The sequence below is a fragment of the Heteronotia binoei genome, chromosome 20, assembly GCF_032191835.1.
Source record: "Heteronotia binoei isolate CCM8104 ecotype False Entrance Well chromosome 20, APGP_CSIRO_Hbin_v1, whole genome shotgun sequence".
Lineage (NCBI taxonomy): Eukaryota > Metazoa > Chordata > Lepidosauria > Squamata > Gekkonidae > Heteronotia > Heteronotia binoei.
This window is the reverse complement of record NC_083242.1, coordinates 13,378,112-13,395,541: the sequence shown is the minus strand read 5'-3', so window position 1 is coordinate 13,395,541 and position 17,430 is coordinate 13,378,112. Positions and strand designations below refer to the sequence as shown.

The 17,430-nt window shown below is 50.0% G+C and overlaps 1 protein-coding gene across 2 annotated transcripts in view; it reads right to left on the bottom strand.

Annotated features, from left to right (window-relative positions):
* XPO6 (exportin 6) overlaps positions 1–17,430 on the bottom strand; it is a 65,099-nt gene that overhangs the window by 10,816 nt on the left and 36,853 nt on the right. For both annotated transcript variants that reach the window (XM_060260545.1, XM_060260546.1), the window contains exons 13-20: positions 15,405–15,564; positions 14,225–14,317; positions 11,733–11,877; positions 10,041–10,187; positions 7,686–7,875; positions 7,276–7,431; positions 4,432–4,546; positions 2,745–2,916 (exon numbers count right to left, since the gene is read on the bottom strand). In XM_060260545.1, coding sequence (XP_060116528.1) covers positions 2,745–2,916; positions 4,432–4,546; positions 7,276–7,431; positions 7,686–7,875; positions 10,041–10,187; positions 11,733–11,877; positions 14,225–14,317; positions 15,405–15,564 — 1,178 coding nt within the window. The remainder of the gene's footprint in view (positions 1–2,744; positions 2,917–4,431; positions 4,547–7,275; positions 7,432–7,685; positions 7,876–10,040; positions 10,188–11,732; positions 11,878–14,224; positions 14,318–15,404; positions 15,565–17,430) is intronic.

Below are 17,430 nucleotides of genomic sequence, written 5' to 3'. Positions count from 1 at the left end.
TAAATGTAACAAATGTAAGGGCCAAATAAGATCAATTAAAAACATACAATATAAATATTATCAAATATACCAAAATACATGTATTTCTTAAAAGTTAGACAAAAACAGATATAAGCCCAACAGTAGCCTGAAAGCAGGATAAAATCATACATAGGTATCAAGCTGAAAACGTGACCAAGACGACATGTATTGGCCAATTCAGCCTTCCTTAGTGGTCAAACATATATTGCACATTTGCTCCTGAGTAGTACAATGAATACTGAAAACTGGATCAGATAAAAATATTTCTGGAGGAGAAAGGGGGGGGGGGCGAATTATAGGAAATCTCTGTGACGCAAGACAGAGATAAAATATGGAGACCTCATTTTCAAATACTTTCTGCCCTGGTCATATACTTGTGTCTTCAATTATTTTATTTATCAATGGGATTTATACCCAGCCCATTCCGCCAAGCCAGGCTTATGTGTCTTTCTTTCCAGGTCCAAGGCAAGTATACTCTATGATACAAAAGGTGTCATCCGGGCTGCTGCTTTTTCATGGCAACTGATGGTGGGTTCTTGGCTGTCAGAGTGTTGGCCTGGGTGTTGCTCAGTCCCCAACAAAGGTCAACCAGCAGGCAAAACGATTCCTCACTGGCTCTGACCCTTGGTTTGGGGGCACATCTCCCTGATTTGCAGTTTCAGCTTCCTGAATACACACAAAGTTGCCTCATATTAATTCAGATCCTTAGTCTATCAAGAACCATATTGCCAGCTCTCCAGGGTCTCAGGTGGAGGTTTTTCACATCACCCACTACCTTTCTGGAAGGCAAGGCAGAATAGTATACCCAGATCTTGTCAGATCTTGGAAGCTAAGCATGGTTGGTACGTTGAAGCGAGACCACCAAGCAAGATTCTGCAGAGGAAAGCAATGGCAAAACACCTCTGCTTCTCACAGGCCCTGAAAGCCCCTTGCTGGGGTCACCTTAAGTCTTGGATGGGAGACCACCAAGCAAGACTCTGCAGAGGAAGGCAATGGCCAACCATGTCTGCTTCTCCCTTGCCTTGGAAGCACCTTGCTAGGGTCACCATAAGTCTTGGATGGGAGACCACCAAGCAAGACTCTGCAGAGCAAGGCAATGGCCAACCACCTCTGCTTCTCCCTTGCTTTAGAAGCACCTTGCTGGGGTCACCTTAAGTCTTGGATGGGAGATCACCAAGCAAGACTCTGCAGAGGAAGGCAATGGCCAACCATGTCTGCTTCTCCCTTGCCTTGGAAGCACCTTGCTAGGGTCACCATAAGTCTTGGATGGGAGACCACCAAGCAAGACTCTGCAGAGCAAGGCAATGGCCAACTACCTCTGCTTCTCCCTTGCTTTAGAAGCACCTTGCTGGGGTCACCTTAAGTCTTGGATGGGAGATCACCAAGCAAGACTCTGCAGAGGAAGGCAATGGCCAACCACATCTGCTTCTTCCCTTGCCTTGGAAGCACCTTGCTGGGGTCACCATAAGTTTTGGATGGGAGACACCAAGGAAATCTCTGCAGAGGAAGGCAACTCCAAACCACTTATGCTTCAAACTGCCTTGTGAGTCCCATGCTGGGGTTCCCATAAGTCCTGGATAAGAGGCCAGCAAGACTCTGCAGAAGACGGTTATGGCCAACCACCTCTGCTTCTCCTTTGTCTTTGAAGCACATTGCTGGGGCCACCATAAATCTCAGGTGGAAGACCACCAAGCAAGACTCTGCAGAGGAAGGCAATGGCCAACCACCTCTGCTTCTCCCTTGCATTCGAAGCCCCTTGCTGGGGTCACTGTAAGCCTTGGAAGGGAGACCCCCAAGGAGGACTGTGCAGGGGAAGGCAATGGCCAGCCACTTCTGTGTATACACTTGCCTTGAAAGCCCCTTGCTGGGGTCGCCACAAGTCGAATGCTTTAATGCAGGGGTGGCCAATGGTAGCTCTCCAGATGTTTTTTGCCTACAACTCCCATCAGCCCCAGCCATTGGCCATGCTACTGTTGGCCACTCCTGCTTTAATGGCACTTCACACACACACACACACACACCCCTTTCCACTGAGGATGCCAGAGACTGAACCTGCGACTGCTGCAAACAAAGCAAAGGCTCTGGGTTGCCAGCCTCCCAGCGGGGTTTGGAGATCTCCCAGAATTACACCTGACTTATGAACAACATAAGCAGCCCCATGGTGCAGCGTGGTAAAGCAGCAGTACTGCAGTACTGTGATCTGAACTCTCTGCTCACAGCCTGAGTTCTATCCCAGCAAAAGTTGGTTCAGATAGCCAGCCCGAGGTTGACACAGACTTCCATCCTACCGAGGTCAGTAAAATGAGTACCCAGCTTGCTGAGGGAAAGTGTAAAAGACTGGGGAAGGCAATGGCAAACCACCCCGTAAAAAGTCTGCCCTGAAAACCTTGTGAAAGCAACGTCACCCCAGAGTCGGAAATGACTGGTGCTTGCCCAGGGGACCTTTCCTTTTCCTATGAACACTTTCTCTGGAAAAAAGAGCAACTTACGTAATATTACATCATGCTGAGGTTCTTCCCTTCCTGCAAAGCCTGCCCTCCCCAGGCCTCCACTTCAAAATGTCCTGGAATTCCCCTACCTGGAGTTGGCAGCCTTACAGCTGCTCCCGCCCTCCTGTCACATGTCTGCCGCTGGGCCAGCCCCGAGTCTTGAAAGGCTGAAGCCTTCTGCACAAGACAAGACTTTTGCAATGCAGCCCAGCCTGAGCTGTGGCCTGCCCTTACCTCCGCCACGATTGGGTAGACCTGTTCCATGGAGAGCGAGATGATGCTGGGCAGGAAGGGCTTGAAGACCTGCCCCGGCTCCTGGACCACCACCTGGAGGATCTTCAGGAACTTCTCCACCACTCGGCAGCCGGTGCTCCCGTCGTGGAGGATGCTCTCCGCCAGCTGCTCTCTAAAGGGAAGACCATGCGCCGAAAAAAAGAATCAAGGCCCTTCCCAGGGAAAGCTCAGAGCCCTGCTATATAGCTCGTTTACAATCCATGAACTGGTGGGGATTCCCTTAGGCCGAGAGAGTCCTCACAGAAGGGAGCATCGCATCTTAATTTTAAAAAATACAACTTCTGGGTCAAGGAAGTGCAGAATTATTGCAAATACTAAGTCCAATTCCCCCCTAGCCTTACGCCGCTCTCAGCTCTCCTCTTCTCCGCAGGGCTTTGGTCGGATTTCACACGATCTGCCCTGGGGCTGCAACTCGCTCAGCCTCTTCTGCCCAGCAAACAAGATCCTCTAAAAACCAGTTTCTGTTTGCCTTGCAAAAAAGGCAAAGCAAGCTACAGCCCTGGGGCAGATAGTGTGAAATTCGACTGAAGCCCTGCGGAGAAGACGACGACTGCAGATTTATACCCTGCCCTTCTCTCTGAATCAGAGTCTCAGAGTGGCTTACAATCTCCTATGTCTTCTCTCCCACAACAAATACCCTGTGAGGCGGGTGGGGCTGAAAGCTCTCCCAGAAGCTGCCCTTTCAAGGACAACCTCTGCGAAAGCTATGGCTGACCCAAGGCCATTCCAGCAGGTGCTAGTGGAGGAATGGGGAATCAAACCCGGTTCTCCCAGATAAGAGTCCGCACACTTAACCACTACACCAAACTGGCTCTCAAGAGGAGCGTGAGAGCGGCATAAGGCTAGTAGGGAATCGGTCTAAGTGTAGTTCAACTTCAATTCAAATGCCTTTAATGGCGTATCTGTAAAATACATAGTAAGATAAAAACACGAGCAAGAAGGTGTTTCAGAGACAGCAAAATAAGGCAGATCTTACAAAAAAATTTTTTGTCTATCTTTAACCACTTCAGCCAAGAACTTGGCAACCGGAGCTGTAATGTCCAGGTTTGTGTCATTTAAGAAATATCATATAATTCTATCATTGTTAATACAACATTTACGGTATGGTGGGAAAGAGAAGAGTTTCTTGCATGAGATTGCAGGCAATTGACAGTCCAGAATGATATGAAGGATTGAATCTATTTATTTTAGAAGAAGAAATTGGATTTGTATCCCACCCTTCACTCTGAATTTCAGAGCAGCTCACAATCTCCTTTATCTTCTTCCCCCACAACAGACACCCTGTGAGGTGGGTGGGGCTGAGGGAGCTCTCATGGCAGCTGCCCTTTCAAGGACAACCTCTGCCAGAGCTATGGCTGACCCAAGGCCATTCCAGCAAGTGTAGAAGTGGGGAATCAAACTTGGTTCTCCCAGATAAGAGTTCGCACATTTATACACCAAACTGGCTCTCAGACACATTGTCTTCCATGGAAAGTGCAGTTATTGTCCCCCATTATAACCTGGACTGACAAAACAAAACCCAAGGGGTTCATTCAGAAGAAATTGCCAAGCTTTCTGCAAAATTCTGATAGGTCAATACAAGACCCTTCCCCACCAAGGGATCGAGCAACAGGCAAGGGCGGGCTACCTGGTGAACATGTTGAGGAACGTCTGGATGACCTGCTCGGTGAAAGGCACGCCCATCTGCACCCGCAGCCCTTGGAAGAGGGTGAGGAAGAAGCTCAGCATCTTGTCTGTCACGTCTGGAAGGAGGAGGGAGAGCCAGAAGCGTTATCAGGGCTGGCAAAGTGCTGTTGCTATCTGGTGCTGGGATTTGTGACAGAATCTCTCCCCCTCCCCTCCAACACAGCTAATGCTCCCAGTGGAACCTCTTAAGCTCTCTTCTCCCAGGAGGAGCCAGAAAGGAACTGAGAAGTGGCCGATGACAGGCCTCTGAGTGCTGCCAGCGCAGGGGCACTTTTGGCTCCCCGGTGAGACGCTGGATTCGTTCTTATGACTGTTTCTGGCACTCCCCTGCAGTAACGCAGCACGGAAGGGGGAAAGGGAGTCCTGTCGTACCCCACCCACAACGTGATTTCCCTGTCAAATCCCAGTCGTTTCAAACATACATGCATGGCACAATCCTCCACGTTTGCAGAGAAGCAAGCACCACCAAACTCAGCGTGTACGCATATGGTCTGCAGCCCCATTTGAGGACTGCATCTGAGAAGCTCCATTTCTGCAGGTATTATTGGGGGGGGGGGGGAGTTCCTGCTGGGTCTGGAAACAGATGCGGCTGCATCTAAGGGACCAGGGGTCGTTTTATAGAAACAATAGGTGGTGGAGCTGCATAACTAATTAGCATATCCCCACCCCCCCACCAGCCAAAAGCAACCCAATGCAAGAAAAGAGAGCCCCAAGTGAGTGAGGCCTGCTTGGGCTGGCTAGAGATCCAGCCAGCCCAACAGGTCTCGTTCGCCTGGGGTCTCCTGGGCCACCCCCCACTCACAGTCAAAAGGCCAGCAAGCCACCTGTTGCCCAAAATCACGTAAATGGAGAAAGGGTGTTGTGGGCTTCTCCAGGGGTTAATGAGGGCTGCTGGGGGCGTGGCAAAGCTCCTGGTGGCTGGCTGGCTGGCTGCCCGCTCTCCTAATCCAGGGATTGTTATGAAGTTGCGCCTACTATTCAATGGACAAGGTAGGTGGGGAGGAGGAAGGAGGAACCCTCAGAAAGGTTCAGGATCTGCGCTCCTGTTGAATTCAAGCCCTGCAAGGGACCAGTAAACCTGAGCAGCAAACTGAATCCATGTGTCAGCCCCATCCTGCATCTGAGCTGTGCTTCAGTGCAATGGCAAAACGAGATTCGATGCTATTATGAGTGAGTCTGAGAGAAAAAGCTTATGTGGGCTCATGGGCTCCCTCCTTCCCTCTTACACAGAAAGAAAGAGAATAGGTTACTTCTAAGCTTGTGGCAAGCCACGGTTTGTGGCTTGCTCTCCCTGAGAAGCAGGAGTGCAGTCCACCATTTTACCAATTTCAGTTTGTGGGAAAAGTGCAACCCACGGGCTGCGAGGTTGGATTTAACAGATGGTTGCTCTGAGCATGCTGAATTGATATGCAGGTTGAGGGCAAGAGGAGCCAACAGTGTGAAGATCCCGCAACATCACTCACAGAACAGCAAGCTACGGCTTGCCGTTGCATCTCAACCATGCCCAAGGAGCACCACGCTTGGCTGATTTACCAGTGAATCGACTCCTTCGTAGCCCAAGCTTTGCCATCCCCCCCTCTCCTTAACCATTCGGGGTACTGAATCAAGTGGCAGAACAGACTACAAGCATGAAACACCCATCTTTTCTCCCACCACTCTAGCCAAGCCACCACACTCTTAGGAAGGCAGGGAGATTCAGCCGTAGGGTTACAAGCAAGAGAAGTTACCCTGTCACGGCTTTCCTCTAAGAGGGCTCTTGCATTAAAGATTCCTATTGGCCAAGACAAAAAAGAGCACTCTGCCAGCATAGAATCACAGAGTTGGAAGGGACCCCAAGGGTCATCTGGTCCAACCCCCTGCACAATGCAGAAATTCACAAACACCTCCCCCTAAGTTCAAAGGATCAGCATTGCTGTCAGATGGCCATCTAGCCTCCAAGGAAGGAGAGCCCACCACCTCCCGAGGAAGCCTGTTCCACTGAGGAACTGCTCTGTCAAGAAGTTCTTCCTAATGTTGAGCCAGAAACTCTTCTGATTTAATTCAACCCACTGGTTCTGGTCCTTTCTTCTGGGGCCACAGAAAACAATTTCCCACCATCCTCTATAGGACAGCCCTTCAAGTACTTGAAGATGGTGATCCTATCACCTCTCAGCCACTTCCTCTCCAGGCTGAACGTGGAAAGTTCAAACAGCTGGGACAGCCTCCTTCACTCATAGGCCAGCTAGACTTCCCTGTCCCCTTGTCCAGGAAGGACGTTCCCCGCTCCCGGCTTCTGCTCACCACCACTGCTCCAAACACTGATAGGGAAAAATTAACTTAAAGGCAGGGCATGCATTCTTACATCACTTCTTGTGAAAAACAGGATGTGATGTAGGGTAGCGCTAGGAAACACTGGAGACTCTATGGTAAAACCATAAGAGTTGCTGGTAATTCCTAGAGCTACCCAATGCCACTTCCAGGTTGTAAAGATGCAACTGATGGTGTGTCGCCCCCACCATGCCCCTCCCCAAGCACTCCTTCGGTTGCCAGGCAACCCTAATACCACCATCAAACCCACCAACAAATAGCCAACACAGTTGACTGGGCAGATGTACAGAAATAAGAAGTGTGTTGCACCCACAGGTGACCAAACCCGACCTTCCAGGGACTTCTTGATGTGGAGGCTTACAGACGGGAGTGCGCAGGAATCACAGTGGGTGATTAGACTTTAACCCTACGAAGGCCCTGTGATGGGTGTGTGTCACTGAACGACTCAGAGCAGCAAGGACAGCCCACGTGGTTATACCTGACTGGTGAATGAAGGCGGGGAAGAGAGCTAGTGAGACCTGCACGGACTCCTGCAGCGACTGGTAACAGATCTGGCGGGACTTGGTGGCTTCTCCGGAGATGCTCTCTACGATGTCTTCCAAGACGCTGAGCGTCTGATGGATCACCACCTTGGCTGAAGGGTTGAGAAGGAACATTGAAATGATCATCGCCCATTCATGGGGACTGTTGATTAAGGCAAGGAAAGACTTGAAACAGCTAGGGGGGGTTATGGGAACTAGACACCAACACACCCTCCTGTAGTGCCCGCTGTGCTTCTGCGTGGAAGACGGTAACGCATTGCCTTTGCCCTCCCTTTTAAGGGGTGTACCTGTGGCCCATAGGCAAAGCTGTTCAGGAGTCCTAAAACCCACGCTGGGGTAGACTTACTGTCGTCCTGCTGCGCCTTCCTCTGAGGCAAGATCACACTGGACTTCAGGCTGCGGTAGTTGCTGGTGAGGGCGGAGACCAGGCTGGCATGGTTGGTGGAGCGGATGGCCCACTGCTGTTCGCTCTCGGGGAGGTTTGGCCACGGCAACAGCAGGATATTAGACAGCGCTCGACACACCAGTATCTGAGCCTGCGGAAAGTGAGACAAAATGGGACACACAAAAAGTTAGGTGGAGGAAGTTGGAAAGACAAGAATCAGAAGAAGTCATGGGAATAAAAGCAGGAGTTCTGACAGCTGGTGAGAAAATGTTAGCAGGGGATGGTTCAGTTTGGTGTAGTGGTTAAGTGTGTAGACTCTTATCTGGGAGAACCGGGTTTGATTCCCCACTCCTCCACTTGCAGCTGCTGGAATGGCCTTGGGTCAGCCATAGCTCTCATAGGAATTGTCCTTGAAAGGGCAGCTTCTGGGAGAGCTCTCTCAGCCCCACCTACCTCACAGGGCGTCTGTTGTGTGTGTGTGGAGGGGAAAGGTAACAGAGATTGTGACCTCTTTGAGACTCTGAATCTGAGTATAGGGCAGGATATAAATCCAATATCATCATCATTTTCTTCTGAATTGCTTGTAGCAACTGGTGACAGCAAGGCAGTGAAGTCCAAGCTTTCATTTAAGTGACTGCCCAGCTAAAATGGGGCACATGCCCCATGTCGGAGAGCCAGCTGTGACTGACTGTTCAGCGGGAGCTGGCAGGCTCTATCCAGCCTTTCCTTACCACACTTTCTCATCTGCCTCTTCATTTCACCTGGAAGGATCTTAAGCCCAATCAGGAGAAAAGCAACTCAAGAAATAAGAGGAAAATTGGAAGCACTGGCAGAGGGAGAGCCCAAGCCCTGCCCCCCCACCCCCTTGCACCTGCTCAGAAGCAACCTGCAATGTGAAAAACAGGTCTGCAGCAGTCCCCTAAACCAGGAGTCCCCAACCCCAAGGCCACAGACCAGTACCGGTCTGTGGCCTGTTTGCAACCAGGCCGTGGAGTGAGGCAGAGACCTTTGCCTACTCCTCATTTAAAGACCCCCACAGGAGGGCAGGGATGGGGTGTGGGCTTGTGGGCAGCCTGGGGCAGCAAAAACCCCAGCACACCCCACCCCCACAGGTCCGTGGAAAAAATGTCTTCCACAAAACCGGTCCCTGGTGCCAAAAAGGTTGGGGGCACTGCCCTAAACATCCTAGGAATATACTCAAAGTCACCGATCCTTTATTCAGTCTTCCTAGGGAGCCCCGTGGCTCAGAGAGGTAAGCTGCAGTACTAGCTCTGCTCATGACCTGAGTTCGATCCTGGCGGAAGGTGGGTTCAGGTAGCTGGCTCAAGGTTGACCCATCCTTCTAAGGTCAGTAAAATGAGTTCCCGGTTTGCTAGGGGTAAAGCGTAGATCAGGGGTGGCCAACGGTAGCTCTCCAGATGTTTTTTGCCTACGACTCCCATCAGCCCCAGCCACTGGCCATGCTGGCTGGGGCTGATGGGAGTCGTAGGGGGAAAAACATCTGGAGAGCTACCGTTGGCCACCCCTGGCGTAGATGATTGGGGCAAGCAATGGCAAATCACGCCGTAAAAAATCTTCCAAGAAAACGTCGTGATGCAACATCCCCCGCCGTGGGTTGGTAACGACTCAGTGCTTGTGTGGAGGACCACCTTTTTAAACTCCTCCTGCATTTGTTGTCATGCCAGCTCCAGAAAGGGGAAAAAATGGAGACTTCAACACAGCCCTGCATTCCCAAAGGGAGTTTGTGTGGAGGGGGGGGGGGAGTGTTTATCGAAGCGAATATGGAGCAAACTGCTGCTGGCTGCTCCAGGCCAATCTCTCTGGGGCGGAAGAGGGCAGGCCCTGAGGCGTGTGGCTTGAGTGGTCAAAACCCACTCCTCTTCTGGCAAGGCTCAGCAGGAATGAGGGGGGGGGGGGCTGGCTGCTGCTCTTGGGACTGAGGCAGTCGTCCCACTAAAGATCAGGTTAGGAACACAAAGAGGGCTTCTGTGCTGTGCTAATGGCAGCCATGTTTGCTCGTGGAAGAAACACACCCTAATTAAGCTAATCAGGGTGATTCTGCTCCTAGTTTCCATATTTACTTATTTAGCAGAATAAGGAGCCTTTTGTCCTGATCTATGCAACTGACCAAGGAAGGGCAATTAGAGCTTCAAGGCGTGGAGAAACAGCCATTCAAAGCTTCCACATCCATGAAACTCAATATTATAGCCTCTGTCCACGTTCTACGACGTCCGAGTTCTGGCCCGTAAACGGGCTGGCGTGCCTCTGATAAACCGGCCAAAAACCGACCCCTCGCTCGCCCACATCTACCCTCACCTTATCAGGAAGGCGCTGTGCAGAGCTGTCTGTGATCCTGTTGAACATCTTCTGGATGGCTGGGATGCCGATCAGAAACACGGGCCTCACTGTAGTGGCCAAGGAGACCAGCAGGTGGCAGGCCGACAGCAGCAGTTTCTCTTGCACCTGGGGACAGAAAGCATTTTAGCCTGCTCCATCCCCGAAGGGTCCAAAGAACAAGTGCCCAAAGAGCACGTGTCACCTGAACACAGGTATTCTGGTGTCTCCTTTAGAACAGGGAACCAAGCTCTTCCAACAAGAAAGAAGACGACTGCAGATTTATACCCCACCCTTCTCTCTGAATCAGAGACTCAGAGCAGATCACAATCAGCTATATCTTCTCCCCCCACAACAAACACCCTGTGAAGTGGGTGGTGCTGAGAGGGCTCTAGCAGCTGCCCCTTCAAGGACAACTCCTGCCAGAGCTGTGACTAGCCCAAGGCCATTCCAGCAGGTGCAAGAGGAGGAGTGGGGAATCAAACCCGGTTCTCCCAGATAAGAGTCCTCACACTTAACCACTACACCAAACAGGCTCTCTAAGCTACCCAAGAACCTACCGACAAACTCTCCTCTGCTCTAGGATTACAGGGAATCACTCTAGCCCTTTTGTGGCTTTTTAAAAAAAAGCTCTATGAACATCCAAGTATGAGACTAGAGAAAAATGCCCCCCCGGCAAAGGATCTTAACTCATCCGTTCATTCCCAGGATGGGCACAGGAGAAGCAAGACGGAAACCTGGAAGGTTCATGAACTGAACCCTTCCTGTCTTCTCAAACCTTCATTGCAGAAAGTTTCCAATCTGAAGTCATTCCCGCCCCCCTGCCATTTAAAGCAGGGGTGTCAAACATGCAGTTCAGGGGCAAATCAGGCCCTCGGAGGGCTCCTATCAGCCCCCGAACAACTGGCTGTCATCTGCTTCTTTCTCCCTATATCTTGCTTCCTTCTGCATAACTACTTGCTTTGCAAGGCTTGCTCAATCGCACAAAAGCTACAGAGCCAAGCCTCTATTTTCTTCATTGGCTGAGGCTCCTCCCTTGGGGAGGAATAGCTTGCTTTGTCAGACTCTCTCAGTCGCCCAGCAGAGTTACTGAGCCAAGCCTCTCGTCTAATGGCTGAGGCTCCCCACCTCCCGGGAAGGAAGGAAAAAAAGAACCAGAGCTTCCTTTGCCCAGTTCCCTGGATCCCATGGGAGAAATACAAAGAAAACATCTTTAAAACCAAGGATTGCTAACATTTTAAACATGTTTTTAAGTTTTATTTATGTGTGTGTGTGTGTGTACATGTATATATATATGTATATATGTGTGTTTGTGTGTGTATTTATATATATATGTGTGTGTGTGTTTGTCTGTGTTCTTTATAAAATTAAATCTCGGTTACCTAATCTTAAATAGGTACACACATGACCAGGCCCAACATGACTCAGCTCAACAACATCTCATTTATGTCAGATCCGCCCCTCATAACAAATGAGTTCGACACCTCTCATTTAGAGAAAGGAAACTGACCATTTCCCACAAGACTATTTGCTTCAATACAGCCCAACACTGTTCCTTTGGCAGCACTGATGGGGCCAGCCCCCCCCCCCTTACATTCTTAGCAATGACTGTCCACTCCCTCCCCCCGCCACCAAGCTGCTCTGCCTGTGGATCCTCAGTGCTGAAGCTGGCACCTTGGAGCTGATGAGCGGCATGATGGCTTCCAGGGAGGTGGAGACGAGAGAGACGAACTGCTCGGGGTTCTGCCGATGGACTTCGCTGTAGAACTGGGCTAGCCAGTGACAGTACGCCTGCAGAGCAGCCAGCGATTGGGCATGCCTGGGGAGAAAAGGAATCTTCCAGGTAAGACAAAAGCAGCCTTCACAAAGGCAAGGAGAGAAAAAGCGTCGCTGGAAAGATTCAATATGGGTAATGCCCGCCCTAACCTAGATAGCCCAGGCAAGCCCAGTCTCATCAGATCTCAGAAGATAAGCAAGGTCAACTCTGGCAAGTGCTTGGATGGGAGAGCTCCTTGAAATACCAGCAGTCGGGGGGGGGGGCAGGGGCAGGCTCTATTTAGCCACCTCTCTGAAAATCCTTCAAGCCTGCAGTAGGCGACAGTCACCAGAGGTCGCCATGATTTCCAGGTTCTTCTCTGGCAAGTGCTTGGATAGGAGACCTTGGAATACCAGAGTCAGGAGGGCAGGGGCAGGCTTTACTCAGCCACCTCTCTGAATATCCTCCAAGAACCCAGTAGGGGTCAGTCACCAAAGCCCGCAATGACTTCCAGGTGCACACCTGGAAAAGCATAATGCACTCAGCAAAAAGCAACCTAGGGAAACTCAGTCCGAGAGGCAGGGAGAAAAGGAGTTGGATTTTTACCCCACCCTTCACTTGGAGACTCACAGCAGCTTACAATTTCCTTCGCCTCCTCTCCCCACAACAGACACCCTGCAAAGTAGGTGGGCCTGAGAGAGTGCTGAGAACTGCTCTTGATAGAACAGCTACTGACCCAAGGTCACTCAGCTGGCTGCAGGTGGAATAGAGGGGAATCAAACCCAGTTCTCAGATTAGAGAATGCCGCTCTTCAGTACTATGCCAAATTGGCTAACCTGCTACACCAAAGGGGGGATTCAAGTTGTGTGTCAATTTCTAGTAAAAACCAAGCCACGTTCACTGACCACGTTCTTCGACTGGCCCAAACCACCTTCTCTCTGTGCCTTGGCAACTCTATGATGAAGCCTTAATATACTTTTTGCAATGAGGGAAAACCAGTTTTATTCTAGACCAGAACTGTCAATTCTAGTCCCCCAAAGATGTGCGATTCTCCTCTTTCACTCCATAAATGAGACAGGAAGACCTAGTTATGGGGGCTCGACGGTTACGCTGTCGTCCGAGCGTCTCCTCCCCTGACCCCTGGGCATGTGTGCCTTGAACGTCTCCAAGCTGAACTCGCTGCATCAAATCTGAAAAAGGGAGCCAAGTTTGGGTCACCGTAAACTATCGGTATTGCACAACACCGGCACAAGGACTCCAAGACACCTTTGCAGAGAGTCAAGCTGCAATGGAGACCTGAGTGCTTGGAGTGAAGCTGCAGCACTTGAAGATGATGATGATGATATTGGATTTATATCCCATCCGACACTCTGAATCTCAGAACGGTCACAATCTCCTTTACCTTCCCCCCCACCACAACAGACACCCTGTGAGGTAGGTGGGGCTGAGAGAGCTCTTACAGTAGCTGCCTTTTCAAGGACAACTCCTGTGAAAGCTACGGTTGACCCAAAACCATTCCAGCAGGTGCAAGTGGAGGAACGGGGAATCAAACCCGGTTCTCCCAGATAAGAGTCTGTGCACTTAACCACTACACCAAACTGGCACAGAAGGAGAGCCCTGCCGGATCAGACCAGCTGGTCCAACATCCTGTTTCACACAGCAGCCAACCCGTTGCCCTGGAGGGTGGCTAAAAGGTGAGCCGTGGTGAGTAAAGGTTCCCTCCTGCACCCTGCGGCACGCCACAATTTTGAAGCTTCAAGTCTGCCGTTTCCCTCGGGGTAACTGATCTCTATAGTCTGAAGAGAAGTTCCCTTTACTCACCATGGCTAGTAGCCACTGATGGACCTCTCCCTCCGTATCACCTTATTCCTGCAATCTTATCACTGCTGAGCAAATAGGTTTGGTAAAGAGCACCGTGGAGGCAAAGGGGAAGATCTTAGTGCCTGGGCCTGCACAACCTGTGTAGAGACACACCTCTGTACATTCAGCAAGGGCTGTATTCTGCTAGGAAGGCCACTGGTGAAGCTACTGTAATAGCACTGCAAGTGAGACCAAGGGAAGGTATGAAAAAAATGAACACAGCCCACTAACGGTATCACTACGCCAAACCCTAGCCTTGTAGTTCCTACCAATCGCCAGTTGGAGAAGCACATCTGGGGGCAGTCTATCCTCCCAGTACACATAACCAGTCAATGCCAACTGGCTCTTCAGATGGAGACTGGGTCAAGTCAAACGTTTCTGAGCCCTGTTAACTTCCTATCCAGGAAAGAGATCTTTGAACAGGGCCATGGGGAGAATGACCCCCACAGCATTCCCACAAAGAACTTGAACTGGATTTTTAAATTTTGACACAGGATTGTCAGGGAAATGTTTCCAAAGCTGAACACTGTGCTTCAGGCTTCGTACTCACATGTCAATGAGGTCAGGTTTCAGCACGGATGGCACGGCAGTTTCAATGTTGTACAGCTTGATCTGAGACCCGTAGAGGGTCACTTTGACTAATCTGCCGGAGAAGCGAGAGCAGAGGTTGGGGGAACAAGGGAAGTCAGTTGCAATGGAAAAGGGGAAAGAGGAAATGGTGGCTGTAACCCAAATGCCTTAGACCACAGGTGGCCAAACTGTGGCTCAGGAGCCACATGTGGGTCTTTCACACTTGTGTGGCTCTCAAAGCCCCCACCGCCCTATCAGCCACCTCGGAGAAGGCATTTGTTTCTTTAAATCACTTCTCCAAGCCAAGCCAGCCAATGGTTTGAAGAATGCATTTAAAGTTGCTTTCTTTCCACCTCTCCCTCCCCCATCTATTTGCCTTCCTCCCTTCGTGCTCTCAAACATCCGACATTCATGCCTTGAGGCTCTCAAAAACCTCTGATGTTTATTCTATGTGGCTCTTAAGTTTGATCACCCCTCCCTCAGACCAAGCCAGCCAGACCAGACACAGGGTCTCAAGGACACACTGATTTTTCCTTGAGCCCTTTTAACTGTATTAAACTTGGGACCCTGCATGTGCAAAGTTGGTACTCTACTGCTGAGTCACAGCCCCTCCCTTCTATACCCATTTAGATCTCTCTGTCGTGGGAGAGCAAGAAAAGGAGCAGATACTGATTTTTGCCTATTTATTACAGACTGGGTTCAATGCAGAAGCAAATAGCATCCAATCTGGGTAATATGGATCTCCATTACAGTCCGGCTCCTCAGGCCTTCCAAATTTTACAAGCACTAGGCCAACAACTTTTGCATCCCTACATGTCTCAGACCCAAGCCCCCATATGATGCTAGGCATGTAACCAGGGGTGGAATTCTAGCAGGTGCTCCTTTGCATATCAGGCCACAGCCCCCTGATGTAGCCAGTCCTCCTGGAGCTTACAAAAAGAGCCTTGTCAGCTCCTGGAGGATTGCCTACATCAGGGTGTGTGTGGCCTAATATGCAAAGGAGCTCCTGCTAGAATTCTACCCCTGTATGTAACACATGAGCCAATGTGGCACAAGGGAAAATACTGGACTGGGCTAATAGGTCAGCTGCTGGTGGTGGAGGGGAAACCCACAGGCAACAGACCTGTCCCATGCACTGTGAGCATTTCAGCAAAGCTTACCTCTCCACGACCGTCAGAGCATCCTGGAACCGGGCGGCGAACATGTCTCCGGTGAAGTACTCGGCTAGGCGGCCGACAGCCTGCAGCAGGGAGCTCAGGTCTCGCAGGGAGCAGTGGAGACGCCGGCAGTCATTCTCGGCGGTGATGTTCAGCCGGTGACCTGAGAAGGACAGGGCAAACTCTTCAATTTAAATGGAAGGAGCGAGTCCAATGGAAGTGATTCTCTGGTTCTGCTGACGGGGACCGAGCGAATGCCGTTAAGGCTTGAAGAAGCGGTTCTCTCTTCTCCCCTCTGTGTGAACACTTCATAAAAATTTAAACATGACGCCCATACGGAGCCCCTAACCTTGTAACGCGCTAAGCGCCCAAACGAGAAATCTAATTATGGAACTCGCCTACCAGGAAATGAAGCATTTGCTGTAATTATGTTACATGTGTGTGCTTTGTATTAGCTGTCTTGCAGGTCACAGTTCAGGCAATGAATGCCAGAGGAGGTGGTTGAGAGAGATTGCTAAAAAGCCTGCTGTTAAAGGCCAGTCATTTCAGCTTTGTATCAGGCTTTTGCTCCTGTAGTTTCAGTAGATGAAGAAGAAGATATTGGATTTATATCCCACCCTCCACTCCGAAGAGTCTCAGAGCGGCTCACAATCTCCTTTACTTTCCTCCCCCACAACAGACACCCTGTGAGGTGGGTGGGGCTGAGAGGGCTCTCACAGCAGCTGCCCTTTCAAGGACAACCTCTGCCAGAGCTATGGCTGACCCAAGGCCATTCCAGCAGGTGCAAGTGGAGGAGTGGGGAATCAAACCCGGTTCTCCCAGATAAGAGTCCGCACACTTCACCACTACATCAAACTGGCTCTCCATACCAGTACCACAGTACCAGTGTTCCCTCTGAGCTGATAGTGTGAGCTAGCTCACAATTGTTAAGCCTCTGGCTCACACATTTTTGTCACTACTCAGGAAGGATGGCCCCAGAGCAAATTAATTTATGCTGCAGCTCACAACTTTCATGTCAGTAACTCACAAAAAGTAGAATTCTTGCTCACAAGACTCTACAGCTTAGAGGGAACTTTGTTCAGCACCTGGAGTTGTTATGCTGATACAAATCCAGAAGAGATATATAGTTTCCCCAGCCCGCTATCTATCAAATCTGGTAATTCCATCCCATCTGTGTGGCACAGGTAAAGCAGAAACTATTGAACATACTCTGCTCATGTGCAGTCTCTATAAAGAAATACGAACCAAATTTATCCAACCTTTATGGGTGAAATTTATGGGTCTTCCGGACTCTGAATTAAGAAATATACTTCTGGCAGATTCTGACTCCCAAGTTACACTTGCTTGCTCCAGATTTTTGGCTGCAGCCTTTAGAATTCGCAAAGACTACACAAAGGAGGGCTAAAAATGTCCCTTAGACTTTGCATTCTTCTTCCTTTATTTTCTTCCTCCCCACCCCCCGGTCAAAAATGCTATAAGATCCCCTCTGCCCTTAAATACCTCCTTCTTACGTCCTTGCATATCGTACTATAATACTTTCATTCACTTTCTGTATTTTATGTAAATTAGTTTGTTTTGATCTATGCTGACCATGGGCCGTAATAAGAAGAAACTGAAACAGATACACATTTAATGCACACAGTATTCACTTGTGCTCTTTTGAAGTGGCCTCTTTCAGAATTACTGCCAGTGTGAACCATAAAAGCACTCCAAGCACATTCAAAACACAGTTCTTAAGGAGCAAAAGTAATCTGCTCTTTGTTTTTAGAATCTGATCCTATACTGGATAATGAAAATACAGCGTATCAGTCTCTGAGGCCTTAGCTATGTTAAAGTTCCGCTCAAGAGATGAGGTTGCAATCATGAGGCCATTGACTAACGCAGGGCTTGCTTCTGAATCTGTCTGGAGCCAAAAGGAAAAGGGGGGGGGGAGGTACAAATATTTTGATAAACAGTCACTAGTTGAGATATTTAGTCTTCCTCGTCCTGTCCCCCAATCTCTCAGTGCCATTAGACACAGAGAAACGCC